At 40.0% G+C, this 16,336-nt stretch overlaps 3 protein-coding genes across 3 annotated transcripts; all 3 read left to right on the forward strand.

The window, feature by feature from the left end:
* The first annotated feature begins 2,615 nt into the window (after positions 1-2,615).
* On the forward strand, positions 2,616-3,059 carry LOC108111644. The gene has a single exon (XM_017221178.2). The coding sequence runs from the start codon at positions 2,736-2,738 to the stop codon at positions 3,039-3,041; it is 306 nt and encodes a 101-aa protein (XP_017076667.1). The 5' UTR covers positions 2,616-2,735; the 3' UTR covers positions 3,042-3,059.
* A 1,266-nt stretch (positions 3,060-4,325) lies between these two features.
* LOC108111480 (protein I'm not dead yet) lies at positions 4,326-6,916 on the forward strand. Its single transcript, XM_017220966.2, has 9 exons — positions 4,326-4,409; positions 4,461-4,602; positions 4,654-4,919; positions 4,980-5,094; positions 5,150-5,199; positions 5,261-5,383; positions 5,452-6,136; positions 6,296-6,412; positions 6,464-6,916. The coding sequence occupies exons 1-9, from the start codon at positions 4,402-4,404 to the stop codon at positions 6,539-6,541; spliced, it is 1,584 nt and encodes a 527-aa protein (XP_017076455.1). The 5' UTR covers positions 4,326-4,401; the 3' UTR covers positions 6,542-6,916.
* A 6,491-nt stretch (positions 6,917-13,407) lies between these two features.
* Positions 13,408-14,522, forward strand: LOC108111597. The gene is made up of 2 exons (XM_017221123.2): positions 13,408-13,895; positions 13,959-14,522. Exons 1-2 carry the CDS (start codon positions 13,452-13,454, stop codon positions 14,277-14,279), a joined length of 765 nt encoding a protein of 254 aa, XP_017076612.2. The 5' UTR covers positions 13,408-13,451; the 3' UTR covers positions 14,280-14,522.
* Positions 14,523-16,336: the final 1,814 nt, after the last annotated feature.

Consider the following 16,336-nt stretch of genomic DNA (forward strand, 5'->3'; position numbering starts at 1 on the left):
ATGTTGTTTTCGAGCTCATTTCCTTTTTTATTATTATTATGTATGGAAGTCATGGAGCTGGGGCTCAAAAGTGTACTTTTTAAATGGAATTATTTCCGGCGGAAATTAAGATTCGACAATGTATGAGGTAAGGGGGTGCCATAATGATGCCCAATGAATATCCATATACGTAAGTACATGCCAGCCATGGCTTTAATGCTTGATGGCTATCAGTCTTTGGTCCTTCATTCATTTGAGGCGATTGACTGTCAGGAACTTTTGTCGATGGGAAGTGAAAAATCATCGCCGCACCCCACAGCTGCAACCAGCTGCAGTGGAAATATGACAACTAGGAGACTACTCAAATGATAAATGACGCCTCCTCTGGGTGCACAATGGGCGAAAGAGAAACAAATGTACGGCAAGATGCGGATAAGTCGACATCGACGATGATGTTGATGACGCGCACATTGTCGTGCAGCCCTGTGGCTGCTGCTGCATGATGAAGCGAATGAATGAAGATTTATGGGGCATTAGACATATGCATGTGTGTGTATGTGACTGCCACTGCCACTGCCATAGCCTCTGCCAGTGGATAGTGGCTGCGATTATTACTGGGGCAGGCTGCAAGTTCCTCGCTTCCCACGGAAATAATTGCAGTAATTTCCAGGGAGTAATTATGGTGCATCATTAGCTTTGCCACTATTTTTGCTCCACTGAAGTTAAATACAAATATTAAAATAAGTTCGAATGGGATTAAATTGAGGGATTTAGTCAGCTTAGGTTCTTCAGTCAGCTTTCACAGTAATTTTAATTCAAAATATATAATTAATTCTTGGTCCAAATCGAGTCCACAGCCACCAAAAATTCTGTTTGTACATTTTTACGCAGATTTTACCATGGCTTTCATTTAAATGGAGCAAACAATGGCCTCAGGCCACCTCAGTGTCAAAAATGAAAGGCATAATTGAATTTCTCTGTTGAGAATTTTTTAATTTCAACCGTAACCCACATCAACAATATACCAAGAGCCCAGCAGGTGGGCTCTTTGGCTTTCACAGCCCTTTGTGTCTGTTTTGGCTCTAATGGAGTTGTTTTCGGGCTAGGATCGATGTTTGGCACATGGTTGGGCAATGAGCCCATTACCAGGGTTCAACCGTGTTGTACAAACATCATTAGCAGGGGCGGAGGCATCTTAAAGGTTAAGCTCGTTGGCCTGCCATCTGATTTAATAGTACGACTAATTAATAAAAGTTACGAACATCGCTATGTTCAAAAGCTAGATGGGTAGCAAGTTGGATTCCTGCACTTAGTGCTGAGTCCTGAAAATCGCTTCATTATGGGACTTAACAAGTTTTTAAATTTACTTAAACGCTTAAGTACGCTCTGGGCCCACAGTGCACTTACTTTGAATGGCGGCCAGACTTCACTTAATCTGCAAAAAAGATCCCGGGAAGCCCGTCATACTGGCCTTTGCAAAAAGTTACCTTAATCCTTGGCGTAATTCCGAACGAGTTTCATGCTGAGACTGGCCTATGACAAGCCAGGATGGGAAATTAAGACGGAAGTATTAACTCTTTCCTATTTAAAGTCAATTGAAATCAGAAAAAATGACCAAATCACATGTAAATTGTTTTCCATAAACGCTTTTTTTAACTTTTCCTTCTCACCGGTAAGGTGCCATTTCAGTTGTCCAATTTGCACTTACATTTACACAGACAACTTGTTTATATAGCCTGACACGGAACCAAAAATATATATAAAAAAGAACAGGAAAATGGGCGCGTAAATATGACAGCCTCGTACCGACAGTAACCATCATATAGATAGCGTAAAAGTTACTTCCTCAGCCACGTTATTAAATAATAAAATGGAGAAATTTACACTCGATTGCATGCATCATTCGAGGTCGATTGTGCAACGCGGGGGAGTGCCGAAAGAGACGACCGATGAGGGCATTCATTTCGCCGAATGCAATTTCAACCAGAAGAATGACGACGTCCAAAAAAATTGAGGTGGCTATAATGAAAGGGTCGAACAAAGAAAAAAAAGTGGCTAACAAACAATTGAAAGGGGGCTAAAAACAAACGAAAACTTTTTTGGATGGTGAAATTCAAGCATGGAAAGGGCAAACGGCGAAACGTATATTAAAGGCCATTTCACTTTGGGATCATGAAAAAATATTGATTAAAATTTCATCCGCCTAAAAAATGGTAATGAAAGAAATAATTTGTAAAAGCAGTTGAGAGCACTGTGCTACAAATTAACCGAAATTACAAAGGCTTTGTATAAGACCCATAAAGGGGCAGATTTTATTTTGGTAATCGGTGGGGAGTTTAAAAAATAGTCTGAAAAACTTAAAGTGAGAGAGAGGTTTAAATGCAGAATTAACTTGTATAAACTAAGTAGATTCTCTGTAGCTTGGTGTTATATAAAGAATATGCCAAACTGTCCGTGTAAATGAATAAATTACATATTGAATAAGATTATATTAAAAATATGTCATGATGTAAAAATAAATGTGGAAACTGAATTCCCACACATCTGGTAAACATTTTTTACAGATAATGCTAAAAATTAGACATGGCCTGTTTTTCATGATAATGTGTCATTTTCCTTTGCTCGAATCAAAGTTACTATGTAAATAACGAAAAACCGGGGACAATCTTAAGCAGCTGGTTGAGTTGAGTTCCCAACTGAACAAACAAACCGCTTACTGAGCCCATTACTAACTCAGTTGCCAGCTAGCTGTAGCCATGAATACACCTACAAGAACAGCATTTGGATTGTTAATATTGCTGCCTCTGGTCCTGATGCAGCAGGACACTCAAACGGCCAACTGGTCGGCTCAAATCGAACTGGAGCTTCAAGAACAACCAGACAAGTTGGCCTACTGCAGGGCCCTGCAGCAGCAGCAACTTCAGATATCCCTCCAAAACACTGGATGTGCCACCATTCTGAGCAACCAGCTAGATCTGACAGGTGGATTGCTACTCGAGATTCAAAAGCGCTGCTGGTCCGGATGGGTGCTCATCGGAAGACGGTGTCGCAAGTTGGTCTGAATTTGGATAGAGACTTTAAGGTGCTCCCACAATGTGAGGGTAACTTACCCTGGAAAACTTTTCAGCAAACGCAAATAAAGAACACAATGGCAAATCTCAGATTTTTTTAGACGATTTTAGGTTCTCTGCCATAAAACTCAAGCATCCATCATATATTCGTGTTAACCCTAATCAAGAAATGGTTCGTTATCTTAGTGGGTGTGTGTCTGGGTGCACGTCATGTTGGCTTGTCAGGACGCCTCTGGCAAATAACAACAATAGCCGATGGATGAAGCTGAAAGAGTGTTGTCGGCCATTTTTGTTTATCAACCTTCCGTATGGAAAAAGTGTCCAAAGGAGTCAATCAACTTCCGCTCTTCCTTTTGCCGTTTTTGTGTTGCCTGTTTGGCCAGTTAGTCTAGTGCTTCGCCTGGTTGCCATCGTCACTAAAACGCCAAAATACCTAGTGTCAATCTGAAAACCAGTAACGGAATGTTGTCGCCCTCAAGAACAACCCGTTATGAGTGGTTTTGTGGGAGGAGGTGGGAAATATGTGAATTTAATACCCGGCGAAAGTATGCGGATTTTGTGTACTACAAAGGTGTATCCACGTTTTAGCCATCTATTTCTGCAAAGCATATCATTTCACATGGGTTCTAATATTACAGAATTTACCATTTCTTCGATTTTAAGTAAAAAGAGTGAAACATTTACTTAGTTCTGGGATAGTTTATTAGCACAGATAAAAACCTGCAAATATTTGATTCAACATTATCTGCACTGACATCCGCGTCTGATCCAACTGGCAACTTTAAACAGTTTTCATTGTGAAAGGACTCGGTTACTTTCTACTCAAACGCTAACGAAGCAGAACAGCAAATAGTTACGCAAAATTGCCGGCGACCACGCGTTGTTACACGCCACGAGTTTCCACACAAAAGTTGCCATCGCCATTGCCATCGCCGCAGCCATCAACTACAGAATCATCGACCCACAATGCAGTGCGTCTCTGTGTCTGCCGTCTTGGTTACCATCGCACTGCCGACCAAAGTTTTTATTGGCCAAATTCCCTGCTGCTGTACGCCTTGCAGTTTTCAGCCAGTGAACAAATCTTGACCTACTACGTGAGTTAACTTGGCCATTAGAAGAGAAACTTTACCAATAAAAATTCCAACTATTACCTAAATAATTCTTAAGCTCTAAAGGAAATTTAATAATATTTTTATGTTAATATTCTGAGTCAGAATATATCCTAAGCATGAATGACAATATGATTTGAGTTACTTTTAAATATATTAGTATAGCAACCACTCTAGTGTCAAGCATCAAAACTTCCCAAAACAAAACTAAACTTCTGAGAGAAAATAAATAACTGCAAAATATGGCAGCGTGAGTATATTCATAAAAACTGATCTCAAGATATATATTTCTTCTTGCCAGTACACAAGATTACAAGCCAGGAGATATTCCTTTAGAGGAGCAAGATGATCGTAGATTGTTCTGCAAATATCACTACAAAGGTGTTCTCATTGTGGTCATTCCAATACTACTTGGACCAATGTTTTTGGGACATCCCATTATGGTGAGACTGTTGTTGTGGTCTCGGATATTGAATTAATTTTCCCTCTTGCAGATTTACCGCTTCATGTATATATCTTTATGTTTATTACTGTATTACATACTCAATTTGATGGCCAGAGGAGCTGTGGCCTTTATCTATATCACATTTATTCCAGTGTTGGGCATAGCCGGTTCCAAGCACGTTAGCATCTCCTACTATACGGATCTGATATTTTTGGTGTATGGTTCCGTGATGTTGGGCATAATGATGGACAGCTCCAGGTTGAGTGAGCGTCTGGCTATGCGAGTCATTGCCTTTGTTGGCAGCAGTCTGAAATTGTAAGTTTTAAAACAGCGAAACAGCGAAACAGCGGCTAACTATAGGTATTACTATTGCAGACTTCAGATTTTTCTAGCGATCAGTGTTATCATTATGACTGCCCTTATAAATCCCACAATAGCCGCTGCCATTTGGATGAAGGTGGCCCAAGCTGTGATAACAGAATACGATAATGTAAGGTCTATGGCTATAATATGTAATAAGTTGTCCAAATCCTTATCCCTTTCAGGCTGGCGTTGTGAAAATGAACTCTGAGGAAAAACGCTACGAGGTTGGATCGTAAGTCTAAGATTTTTCAAAAAAGAAAGTACTTAAAATAAACTGTTAAATCGATCCTTAGAAAGCCATATCCCACGCGTCCCGTGATCGGAATTTACATAACCTGTTGCTATTCTGCCACCCTGGCAGGCTGCCTTTCTCCCTTCGTGAATCCCAACGGTGTTATATCCTCGAGCTTTGAGGGGTAATTATGAGTCACTATGACACTTCCCTTGCGGATCTCCGAAAATTTCGGATTTCATTTCATTCCAGAGATCTTCCCATTGGAAAGCTTTTGATGATAATGGCGGGACCGGCCATATTGGGTATTGTTGTTATGATTTTTTGGATCCAAGTGCTCTTTCTCGGACTTTTTGGTGGCAGTGTGAAACGTGACCTGGCCGAGCTGGATGGGAATCAGAACAATTTTAAGGCTACCATTGCCGAAAGAAAACTGGCTTTGGGACCCTGGACAATATATCCCATATTGGCCTTAATCCTGATCATTATTGCATGTTTTCTGGCTGCCACACGAAAACCGATTATCTACATGGGCTGGGATGATTTAGATAACAGCATTGAGTCTGGTCTCTCGGTGCCGTCCATTGGCATGGCCATACTGTTCTTTGCGATTCCGGCCAACTATTATTTCTGCAAGTATTATGTCTGCCGACAGCCGGTCAAGGAGGGCACTGCCAATTCGCTGGTCAGTTGGAAGGCGGTAAACAACAACACTCCCTGGGGCGAAATCTTTATGCTGGGCGCCGGCTTCGCTGCTGCCTTCTGTTCCCAGGCTAGCGGCTTAAACGCCTATGTGGCAGATTCCATGAAGGAGCATACCGGTGAAGGTTCTGGCACCTTCAAGTTCATCAGCGGTGCCTTGTACGGTACCCTTCTCACCATGCTATCTCCGGCAACTGCCGTTTGCAGGCTCTCACTTCCTACACTTATGAAAGGGGTAAGAAATCCTGTTAAAAGGGAAATCCCAAAGATTTATAATATAAAGTTGAAGGTATAATTGGATACTGTGTCATCCTAATCCATTGCTACTTACAGATTCTTCTTAATCCGCTTTAATTAATTAAAATATTATTCCTAATTTGTTATTTCATTACAGGGATCTACTTTTTCCCTACCTTTGGCCACCGCCTTGCACAACCAGTTTCTGCTGCCCATTAGTACCCCTTCGAACACTATTATAGCAGGATGGGGCAATATCAGGCCATTCCAATTTGTAAGTACTTGAAGTTAAAATTCAAAATTGACAGCTTATCCGTCGTTCTAGATGCTCGCTGGAAGTGTTATAGCCATTTTCATGCTGATCGCAATTGCTGGCATGACTGCAATTATTTCCTTTTCATAACTAAGCTGCTTTCTTTTAACACTGAACTGAATTTCTAAATTTCTGTTACCATTTCGACCGAATGTTTCACTGCATTGCAGTATGTAGAGCTGTCTTGTTGACGCGTTTAGCATACAAAATCAGAGTCGAAACTGGAGTGTCTTGGCTCTGCAACAGCTGCTCTAAGGATATCATACTCTAGGACAGGTGCCACCAAAACAAAATACTGCTGTCGTAGTTATTTTGGGAAATAAAAAAGGAACCAGGATCTTAAAGAACCTTCTGGCATAGACGCATAACCTTGCTGACCCTATCCTTTTCAAATGTTTTTAAAATTGGACTTACTCTGAAGTAAATTTATAGACAAACAAATTAAAAGTTAACTATTATTAGCAAGCCTTCAATTTGAATACTTTTTCCATCTTAAAGAGTTTTCCAACTAAAGAGAACACCACATTAAAGAGCTGGGGCAACGAGGGCCACTGCTTTTAAGCAAATTACACCGTTTCGCATTTAGGGTAATCCCCGCCTGGTCATTCGCACCTAATTCACATCGCTCTAATCCAAACATGGCCCACACAAGTGTTGGCACTAAATAATTCATTTGTTAATTTAGACGAGGACCAGGGACATGGTAGGAATGTGTATATACATCCCTCTAGCAAACTCTTTCCGGCTGAATACTTTCAGGTTTGGTGCAAACCCACTCCTGCTCTCCGGCGAAAGTCCATTAGCGGCTGGAGGACCTGGCGTCACTAGCTTTGGGACGCATTTATATTCTAACTATTTAAATATTAATTCTGCGGCGCTCGGTTCGTGAATATTCATAACACTCACGACAATTCAAAATTGCACACTTAATTGATTTGGCCAAGGTTAACGACCGAGGTTTTTCCTATCGAAAAGTTGAATTAAATTTTGACTCATTTTGATACTATAATTTTAAGTGCTATATACAAATTCGACAGCAGAGAACCGTGATTTTTGCAGTTTCTTAGCTGTAATTTTGCCAAAAGAAAATGCAAGGCTAAAACAATGACTGTTTCATGCAGCTGACTACCAAAACTTAAGACCCCTATCGTTACTTTTAACATTTTTGTTCTGATTTTGTTAGTGCGAGGGCTGAATTAATGGCTAAAAAACCTAAAAACCAATTTTTGACAAAAATTTGGAATATTATTTCCGGTTTTTCAGCTCTAGCTCGGCCAAAACGAGACGCACAGCCAAAATAACAACTGTTTTGTGCGCCTAATGACCAATACTTACTACCCCTATCACTCGTTATTCGATTTTGGGAAAATTAATTTTCGCCCAAATTTTGCATTTATGAATAAAAAAATTTCAACAAAATTTTCAAAAAAAGGGCCAAAATTTAAGTTTCCCAGATTGGAATGCAAATCAATTGGGAATCATAGCAATCAAACTACGAGCCCTGCGAGGTATTACATTCGTCATTTGGATCATTTTTGGCTGTGCTATGGCCAAAAAACTGATTTTTTTGCTGCCCAGAAGTATGTTACGTCTTCGGCTTCGACGTCGACCGGCTTTGATGTCGTTTCTTAGCTCTAACTTTGTCCAATAAGCCACATGGCTAAAACAATGACTGTTTTATGCAGCTAACTACCGAAACTAAAGGTTCCTTTACTTTCCTTTATCATTTTTGCTCTGATTTTTCGGTGCGAGCTCTGATTTAATGACTGAGAAATCAGGAAACCTAATTTAACAGAACTTTGCAATACTATGTTCGGTTTTTTAGCTCTAGCTCGGTCAAAACAAGACGCATAGCCAAAATAACGACTGTTTTGTGCTGCTAATTACCAACACTTAGCATCCCTATTACTCGTTTCTCGATTTTGGGAAAATCAATTTTGGCTAAAATTTCGCATTTTTGATCAAAATTTTCAAAAAATGGACCAAAAATGAAGTCTCCCAGATTTGAATGGAAATCAATTGGGAATCATAGCAATCAAACTACGAGCCCTGCGAGGTATTACATTCCCCATTTGGACCATTTTTGCCTGTGCTATGGGAAAAAACAGATTTTTTACGCCCTAAATTATGTTACGTCTTAATGTATAAGTTAATTTTAATGACCTTTTGTTCTATTATTTCTTACTTTCACTCAAGCCCGTTGGGGCAAGGATCCATTGATAACAGATTGGGCTTATTAGGTTTTTTCATATACGAGGTGTGTTCAAAAAGTAAGGTGACTCTTCAAATTTCGCGAATTTCAAATTTTTCGATTATCGATTTTTTTGTTTTGTTATATTGGTACACTCTTCCCTAACATCTGTACCAAGTTTCAATGGAACATCCTCTTTTGTTTGGTTGTGAGAGGCGTAAAGTTACAAGTTGTTTTGCGAGCTCGGCGATTTTTTGCTATCGAAAAATATGGATCAAAGGATTTGGATTTTTTGGCCAAAAACAACACCACAATAATGCCTCAGCCACCATATTCACCGGATTTGGCCCCATGTGACTTTTTCTTGTTCCCAAAACTGAAGATAATCGAAAAATTTGAAAAATTTGAAATTTGAAAAGTCACCTTACTTTTTGAACACACCTCGTATAACTTCTAAAAGGTTTCGATAATCGAAAAATTTGAAATTCGCGAAATTTGAAGAGTCACCTTACTTTTTGAACACACCTCGTATTTCACCTAAACCTGTTAAGGTAAAGGATAGCATAAATGGTTTTACAATAATTATTTGTAACACAGCTATGGCTGCGGAGTACGATCTTAGACTGAACTAAAGGTCCGATCCGGCTGCAACTAGAAGTCTTCGTCCGGTCGCTGCGCTGTCGCTAAAGTGCCGGATCAGCATTTTTATCCAGTTGCTGACGATCACTCGCTGCGCGAGTGTTCTGGCCAGGGTTGTCTCTAGAGTGCGGAGTCGACGATTACCTTATTGCGCGTGTTGGCCACTTCTGATCGGGCTCGGGGTGATAGCCCCCAGAGTGCAGAGTCGGCGGTTTCTTCATTGCGCATGATATCCACTTCTGGCCGGGCTCCGGTTGATTGTCCCCGGAGTGCAGAGTCGGCGGTTTCCCTATTCCGTGTGTTGGCCACCGGATGTGACCCGCAACTTGGCAGTTTCCCAACTTGGGAACTGCGTGTGTTAACTTATATATTTATAATATATTATATTTAATGCAATCATAATAAGCAGAAGCTTAGTCTGTGACAATTTTGCACTTCTTATTGTTATTATTTTCATTTTGTTATACCAATCCCATGGGCTTTTCCACTTCTTAGTCAAATGCGGTTGCGGCATTTCCATCTTAAAGCCATTCTGAACCCGAAAGGGGAGCCCTCAAATTATGCATATATATTCAAATACCATGCACGCCTTAAGCTGATTTTCAGCGCTGACAAACTTCGGCTGACTGGCAATTTTTTCAATCCCAAATCTAAGCTCATTATCCTATACGACACACTTTTTGTGGTCTAATCAGAATTTTTTTTAGTCTTTTATCTTTAATATTTAACAATAACATTCAATAAAAATTTCTTGGAATTTACAGAAATATTATGGAAAAACAAACTTATTTGGCTAGTGAATTCATGAAATGACAAGTTTATATTAAAGATAATGCCCAATGTTTTAATTGAAATGTTTTTTACGATCCTTATTCCAGCTGCGCTGTCAGGTGCAATCTCGTTCGCCACTGATTTTGATATGCTGACAGGAATCGAGAGACGCAAAAACTAAAAGCCAGAGGATGTTTTTACCATTGTCTTAAAACAAAAAGAAACAATGCAAAATTCGAATATAAAACAGGGAAAGGAGTAAAAAATCTGAGTAAGAAAAAACAAATATGGCGTTGGATTGCTCACCTGCGGCGCCATTATTTCCATTCATTATAACTTTCTAAGGATGCTCTTTAGATATGCATGTGCTCCTGAGTATAATAGATTTTCTTGCTGTTATTTGGGTCTTCATGGGCTGCATTGTTCGCTTTATGGACAGACCCCGAAGGTTTTAAGATAACTTTCCAACAGGAAGCTCTAGTCGGTCATTGTCCTTTTGGACATGTGAAAGGTTGTCAGGAGGAGAAGAAGGTGGCTTCAACTTCTGGTTAGTTAAATGAGAAGTATATTAGCATAAATTTTTAATCGAAAAAAGCAATTAATAGCCGTAGTTAAGTGAGTTTTAATAAAAATAATTATGTATTATAAAAACCGCCAATTAGAATACTTTTTAAAAAATAAAAATGAGTTTACAACTCTTACTAGTGTTCAGAAATTTATAATGTTCATTATTGAGTGTGTTTTCATAATTAAATCAGACTGGCAAGTATCTGTAAAAAGCATGTTTTACACGGCCAATCAGGAATGCATTTTTTCAAACCATAACAACCGTTTATAATTTTCATTATTAATTGAATTCATAACAATTGAACAGTTAAATAAAAGATAAAATCGTATGTCTGACATTTGTCACAGATAAAGAGAGAACAATGCGACTGTTTTTTAAATGGGGGTTAAATGTATGCAAACGACTTGACGAGGAATTCGGCCACCACAAAACTCACAATAAAGAGGAAACTAATGAAATTAAAACGATTTTATCGGCACAAATAAACAATTGCCGTTGATGGCGCCGCGCATGTGCACAGCCACAATAATCACGATGGCAAATTATATTAAATTTATGTTCCCTCTGATAAAGACTACATTTTCGACCAGACCTATTGGTTTTATGTTTGTTTTTAATTTAACCACCAAATCAAAAACCAAAAAAAAAAAAAAGTGTCGTTAAATTAGCACACAAAGCGGCGATGGCGAAGTCAATAGGGAAAACTCATTCGCCGCCGGAAATCGGGCAGCCATGACGCCATTTTTCAAAATGGCTGTCACTTTGTCCATTTTTATTTGCCTTCCGTCCGTCAGTCACTGTATATATCTCTATCTCTCTCTCTCTATCTGTCTGCGTGTGGCCATCTCTCTCTAGTGATTAGCTGTCACGAAGCTGCGGCGAGAAGCAAAAATGAATTATTATCGCGTTGCGTTCCAAATGTTGACATAGATTTAAATTATTTGTAACAAAATCAACGAACTGTGGCCGCCCCGCTTCCGCCGGCTGCCACGCCCCCATCTGCTTGGCTTATCCTTCAGTCTTCTCACGCCCCAAGGTCCTATTGCTGATTTGATTGCCCAGCAAAATGTTTGAGCAAACACCGCAAAGCCACAGTTTGAAATGCTCTTTTAGGGATTTTTTTCAAGGGAGGTCTATGAAAGTTAAACAAATATAACAGAGTGGTTAACCACCTTCAGGAGAGAAAAACAAAATGCAATCATTCTAAGCATTAAATATGTAAAAAACGTTCTTAACATGGCTAGTATAATATTGAAAAGACTCTTCGGAAGAAGTATAGAGGATATAGGATAACTTGGCCAGAGCTTTCCTTCTTATTAATATATTTTTCAATCTTTAGTGAAGAATACACAAATTTGTACATCAACTCGATGCCAGTGGCTTGTTTAAAATGGCTTTGGAAAATGTTCATCACGTCTTTGCCAGCTCAGAAGAAGAAGGCAACTTATAGGCTCAATTAATAAACTTTCCACAGGCATGGGAACTTGTAATGGTTGGTTGCCAACTTATTTCTCCGGCTCATTTATTTCGAAGGGATAGTGGCAAAGATTGCTTTGCAAATCCAAGACCAAGGCAAGGCCAATGGGTATTGTCATTATTTTCACTGCCATCTTGGTAGTAATTAGGGCTCTAAGATATAGTTTCACTCTGATCAAGTTGTCAGAATGAAAATAATGAATATTTCTAGGTCAACACTAAGGGTTATAATCTTGTTTACATGTTTCGTCATTGTTGTTCTCTTAGCCAACTGTTTTTCGACTTTATTGTCCATAAGAATGGCATAACCAGTGGTCTTTGTATGTCTATGTTCTTTGCCAGAACCTTGGGTTGATTTTCAGTAAGTAGCTTTCTTCTGTTCAAAAGAAAATGTCAACAACAAGGATTGATTTTTCCATTTTCCTCCTTTACACTTTCCATTCGCAGCCCAACTGCTCATTACCTTGAAACAGCTTCAATGTTTTCCACTTGTGGCATTAATTTCTGCTGTGTAAGCAGATAAATTGCAAAGTGTCACAAGTTGTTGACAGTCATTGGCATCAGCATGGAATCCAGTCACTTTGCAGGACCTTTACTCTTCCAAGGCAGCTGGAGGTGTCTATCAGAGAGCAAAACAAACTTTATAAGTTGTGTGGGCTGGCGCAGTCGGATTATGACTAACAAATTAAAATGTTACAGAGTGTGACTAACTTGCTTGTCTTTAGATATTCTAAGTCTCTTTAATATTGAATATTAATAACAAACCAAAAGCATCTGCATTCTATGGTTAGGCTGCAACTCAAATGCCTTCCATAATCATTAGGCTGTGGAAAAGGGAATTTCTGGATAGAACTATTATAGGAATGTGTAAGGCGAGGAAGAGATGACCCACTGCCTTCTTGTCGGCAATCAGCTAATCCACGCCTGCGGTTTGCCCACGGCATCCGCAACAATTACGGACATTTAGGCGCGGCATTGATTTGAATGTTCGCGTCTCATCACATTATAAGGAGTCCCTTAGGAGGGCTTAAAGACGCAAACATAATGCCTCCTGCAATGCCCCGGGATGTTTGGGGCTTACCGATGATGAACTAATTAGAGGATGGGAGATTGGGTGAAGGTGAAGATGAAGATGGTCTAGGAAAGGATAAGAAGACTTCCACATTTTGAAAACAAAACTTTAGTTTTGAAAGGCAAAATCTAAAGACAACAAAGCGTGCTGCTCATAAAAAGTTGATTTGTGACTTTATCGCTAACTTGATCTTTCCAAATTGAAATCTTTAAGCGAATTAAACATGGTTATGCAAGTAATAAACCATCTCAAACGGGAGATCAGGCTCCGTGTCCTAAAGTTCATGCCACATTTCGTAATGTCTTATTACTTTATGGAGGTTTTTTACTCACTGGTCAACACCCCACTGGTGGGCAGGGAGCGGGCTATTATTATGGACGTTAACGAGGTATTTGGGCACTTCTATACGATCTTTGATGTATTGCTGACCACTGGAGCCATGGTCCTGATCCTCGGCTCACGAAAGGAAGCCAGTGGAGTGACCCTGTTGCTCATGGGAAGAGTAGTCCACCGACTGTTCTTCTCAATATGGACGGTCTTCTTCTATTTCCTCTTCAACGACAGCTTGGATGTTGGGTCCCTGTTAATGCTGATGGCTGCCAAAATCGAGATGAGAGATCAAAAGGAATGGCCACAGATGGCTAAGTGGAAGTATCAGTTATTACTGCTAGGAGGAAGAGTTTGCTTGTCCAGTTTGTTTATAATGTGGTTGGACGAGGGTTTGGACGTAAGTTGAACTTTTTCAAGTACTTACGAGTAGACCCCTAGAGGGTTAATCATTTTTCATCAGACTTTTTTCAGCATCTCGTCAAAGGTTCTTTGGTTCTTCATAATCGCGGGCTTTCAATGCAAACTGTTTGCCTATCTGACGGTAATAGCCTTGCTATACCACGATGTGTTCAGCAACCATTGGAGCATGCTGTGGGGCTGGAACGATAGGCTCCTCTCGATACAGTACTTCTCTTTGCTCTTCAGCAAAATCGGTGGATTCCTGATGCTCTCTGAGCTGGGTGGCGGCAAGTGGTCCATCGATGGATTGAGGAACAGGAAAGGCAGCCAGTGGGAGAAGAAAGGCAACTACCGGATCATTAAGGACCAGACGTCGGCCTAGTAAATGTTATCCATCCGTTCGAGCCCTATCTTTTCGTTTCCTTTAACGTTCTGGGGATTTACATAAACTTTAATGGGAAACACTTTTCCAGCGGCTAATGTTTATTTTTATTTGTATCTCTATTTGTACACCTGCCCCTCGGCATCGGAGTGGGCACTCCAAATGCTCTTTGATTCGCGCCTCAGCCGACGTAAATTATTAAAAAGTCTCGAGTTGCGTTTAAGCGGCTTTCCCTCCACTCTACATGGCGATTTTTTTGCTCGGTGCTTGGAAATTGAAACTAGCGTGGGAAGATGTAATGCCGTGAAATTCTTAAATGTGAAAAAGCCAGCAAGAAAAAGTATCAACTCGACTCTCTTACAACGAAGCCAGAATACCCTTCACCGAGAAGGCTGGCAGACCTGACAGACTAGTCCCTGAGCGGATTAACTAAATGTAAAACGACCTTTTTGGCAGTAAAAGAAAACAGTTTACTTCCTTTCATCCCTGTCGCGAAACGTCTTCACTTAATTATTGTGACTTTAGCCTGGGCATCAAGGGGCAAAGAGCCAGGAACCAAGAGAACCAAGAGCCGACTTAAAAGGCAACACTGCTGTTAATGAGTTTCTGGAGGCGGATCAGTGGAGCTCGGTAAGATACCAACCAGGCACCAGGCACCAGGCACTGGGCACCAGGCATGCATTTAACAACCGCAAAGGACGCAGTGACCTTCGCTTTTGGCTGAAAATCCATTTGCATAAGCGGTTGGTGGGAGCGAAGTGGAATGGAACGGAATGGCATGGTATGGTATGGTATGGTGGAGTCCCCAAAGGAGATGCCAACGACATGTGGGCGACGCAGCTGCAGTTCTCTCCAGTGTTGACCAGTTTGGAAGACTGCAAAAGCCAAGGAGGGAGAGAATGCATTTATTTTACTTTACTTTATTTTTACTTACCCGCAATGCGTTACTCTTAATTGGAAAGCAGTTGCGATTTCGCCATTAAGATCCGAATGTTAAAAGTAATTGACAGTATGATAAACAAGTAAACGGCCGAGTCCGCGCAAAGCGGATAATCTGAATTCGACAATAAAAGGGTGTAACACTGTAACTGTAATGACGGCGTAAAAGGAACAGGGAAAGCAAACTGACAGATTTGCAGTGGCTTTGGGGAAATCTCCAGTGTTCTTTCGATTTTCAATTAGTTTTTAAAGATTTTTTAAGCCATGTTTTGTTGAGACAAACTACACGAAATTCTTGGGTTAACATACTCAAATACAGAAACTAAATTTAAATTAGCACTTTCATGAACTGAGAGTCATTACATTGCCAAGATTTCTGGTTTCCTATTTCCCATTTATGAAATTTAACACTTTTGGAAATACATTTTATTTATAAATAACTATTTAAACTTCCATAAACCATATACTCTGATAAATCATATCCCATGTTACTATCTCAAAAACAAAAATCACTCTTTTGCAATTTTTAAATGAAACACCAGCGGTATCTAATAGTAAAATCCCAACAAAAGGTCTGCGAAAACGCTGCCCTGGCCGGCAATATTAATAAAATAATAGTTGGAGGCCAGAAATATGAATGAAAGAGAACGAATGTGAGGAATCTGCAGCTCGGAATGGCGAAATGGGTTGCATCACGTGGAATTAGAACCAGCACCGAAGCTGGTTTAATTAAAACAGCGCAACAAAAGGGTCGTGTGTGAGTTAGGTAAAGTGAGCATAGTGTCCTGTGAGTTGCACGCCATTTGCATAAGTAAAACACACACAAAAATCTGCATACATATGTACGTGTGCATCTGGAGCTGCATTCATTTTAGCAGACTGTCGACCCCCTTGAACTAAACTAAACTAAACTAAACTCTTTGGCCAAACAGGAGTCAAAGCATTTAAGTTTATTTACCCGGGTCGGATTCAGATTTGGAACAGAAGATACAGCTCGATCTAAGGCTGAATGGCTTCTGCTTAAATAACACTTTGCACAAATAGAGCATTCATGGGGTTAAAGGAACTTAACCACATAGATGTGTATAATTAATTTGGCCAAGCCATAAGCTAACAAG

This window comes from Drosophila eugracilis, unplaced genomic scaffold (genome assembly GCF_018153835.1).
Source record: "Drosophila eugracilis isolate 14026-0451.02 unplaced genomic scaffold, ASM1815383v1 contig_534, whole genome shotgun sequence".
NCBI lineage: Eukaryota > Metazoa > Arthropoda > Insecta > Diptera > Drosophilidae > Drosophila > Drosophila eugracilis.

Bases quoted from the DNA above. Each gene is read 5' to 3' on its own strand.
- LOC108111480 (XM_017220966.2), top strand. The intron at 4,603-4,653 runs GTGAGACTGTTG...TCCCTCTTGCAG, and splicing joins TTTTGGGACATCCCATTATG to ATTTACCGCTTCATGTATAT. The intron at 5,200-5,260 runs GTAAGTCTAAGA...ATCGATCCTTAG, and splicing joins AAACGCTACGAGGTTGGATC to AAAGCCATATCCCACGCGTC.
- LOC108111597 (XM_017221123.2), top strand. From the start codon at position 13,452: ATGCCACATTTCGTAATGTCTTATTACTTTATGGAGGTTTTTTACTCA. The intron at 13,896-13,958 runs GTAAGTTGAACT...ATTTTTCATCAG, and splicing joins GGTTGGACGAGGGTTTGGAC to ACTTTTTTCAGCATCTCGTC.
- LOC108111644 (XM_017221178.2), top strand. From the start codon at position 2,736: ATGAATACACCTACAAGAACAGCATTTGGATTGTTAATATTGCTGCCT.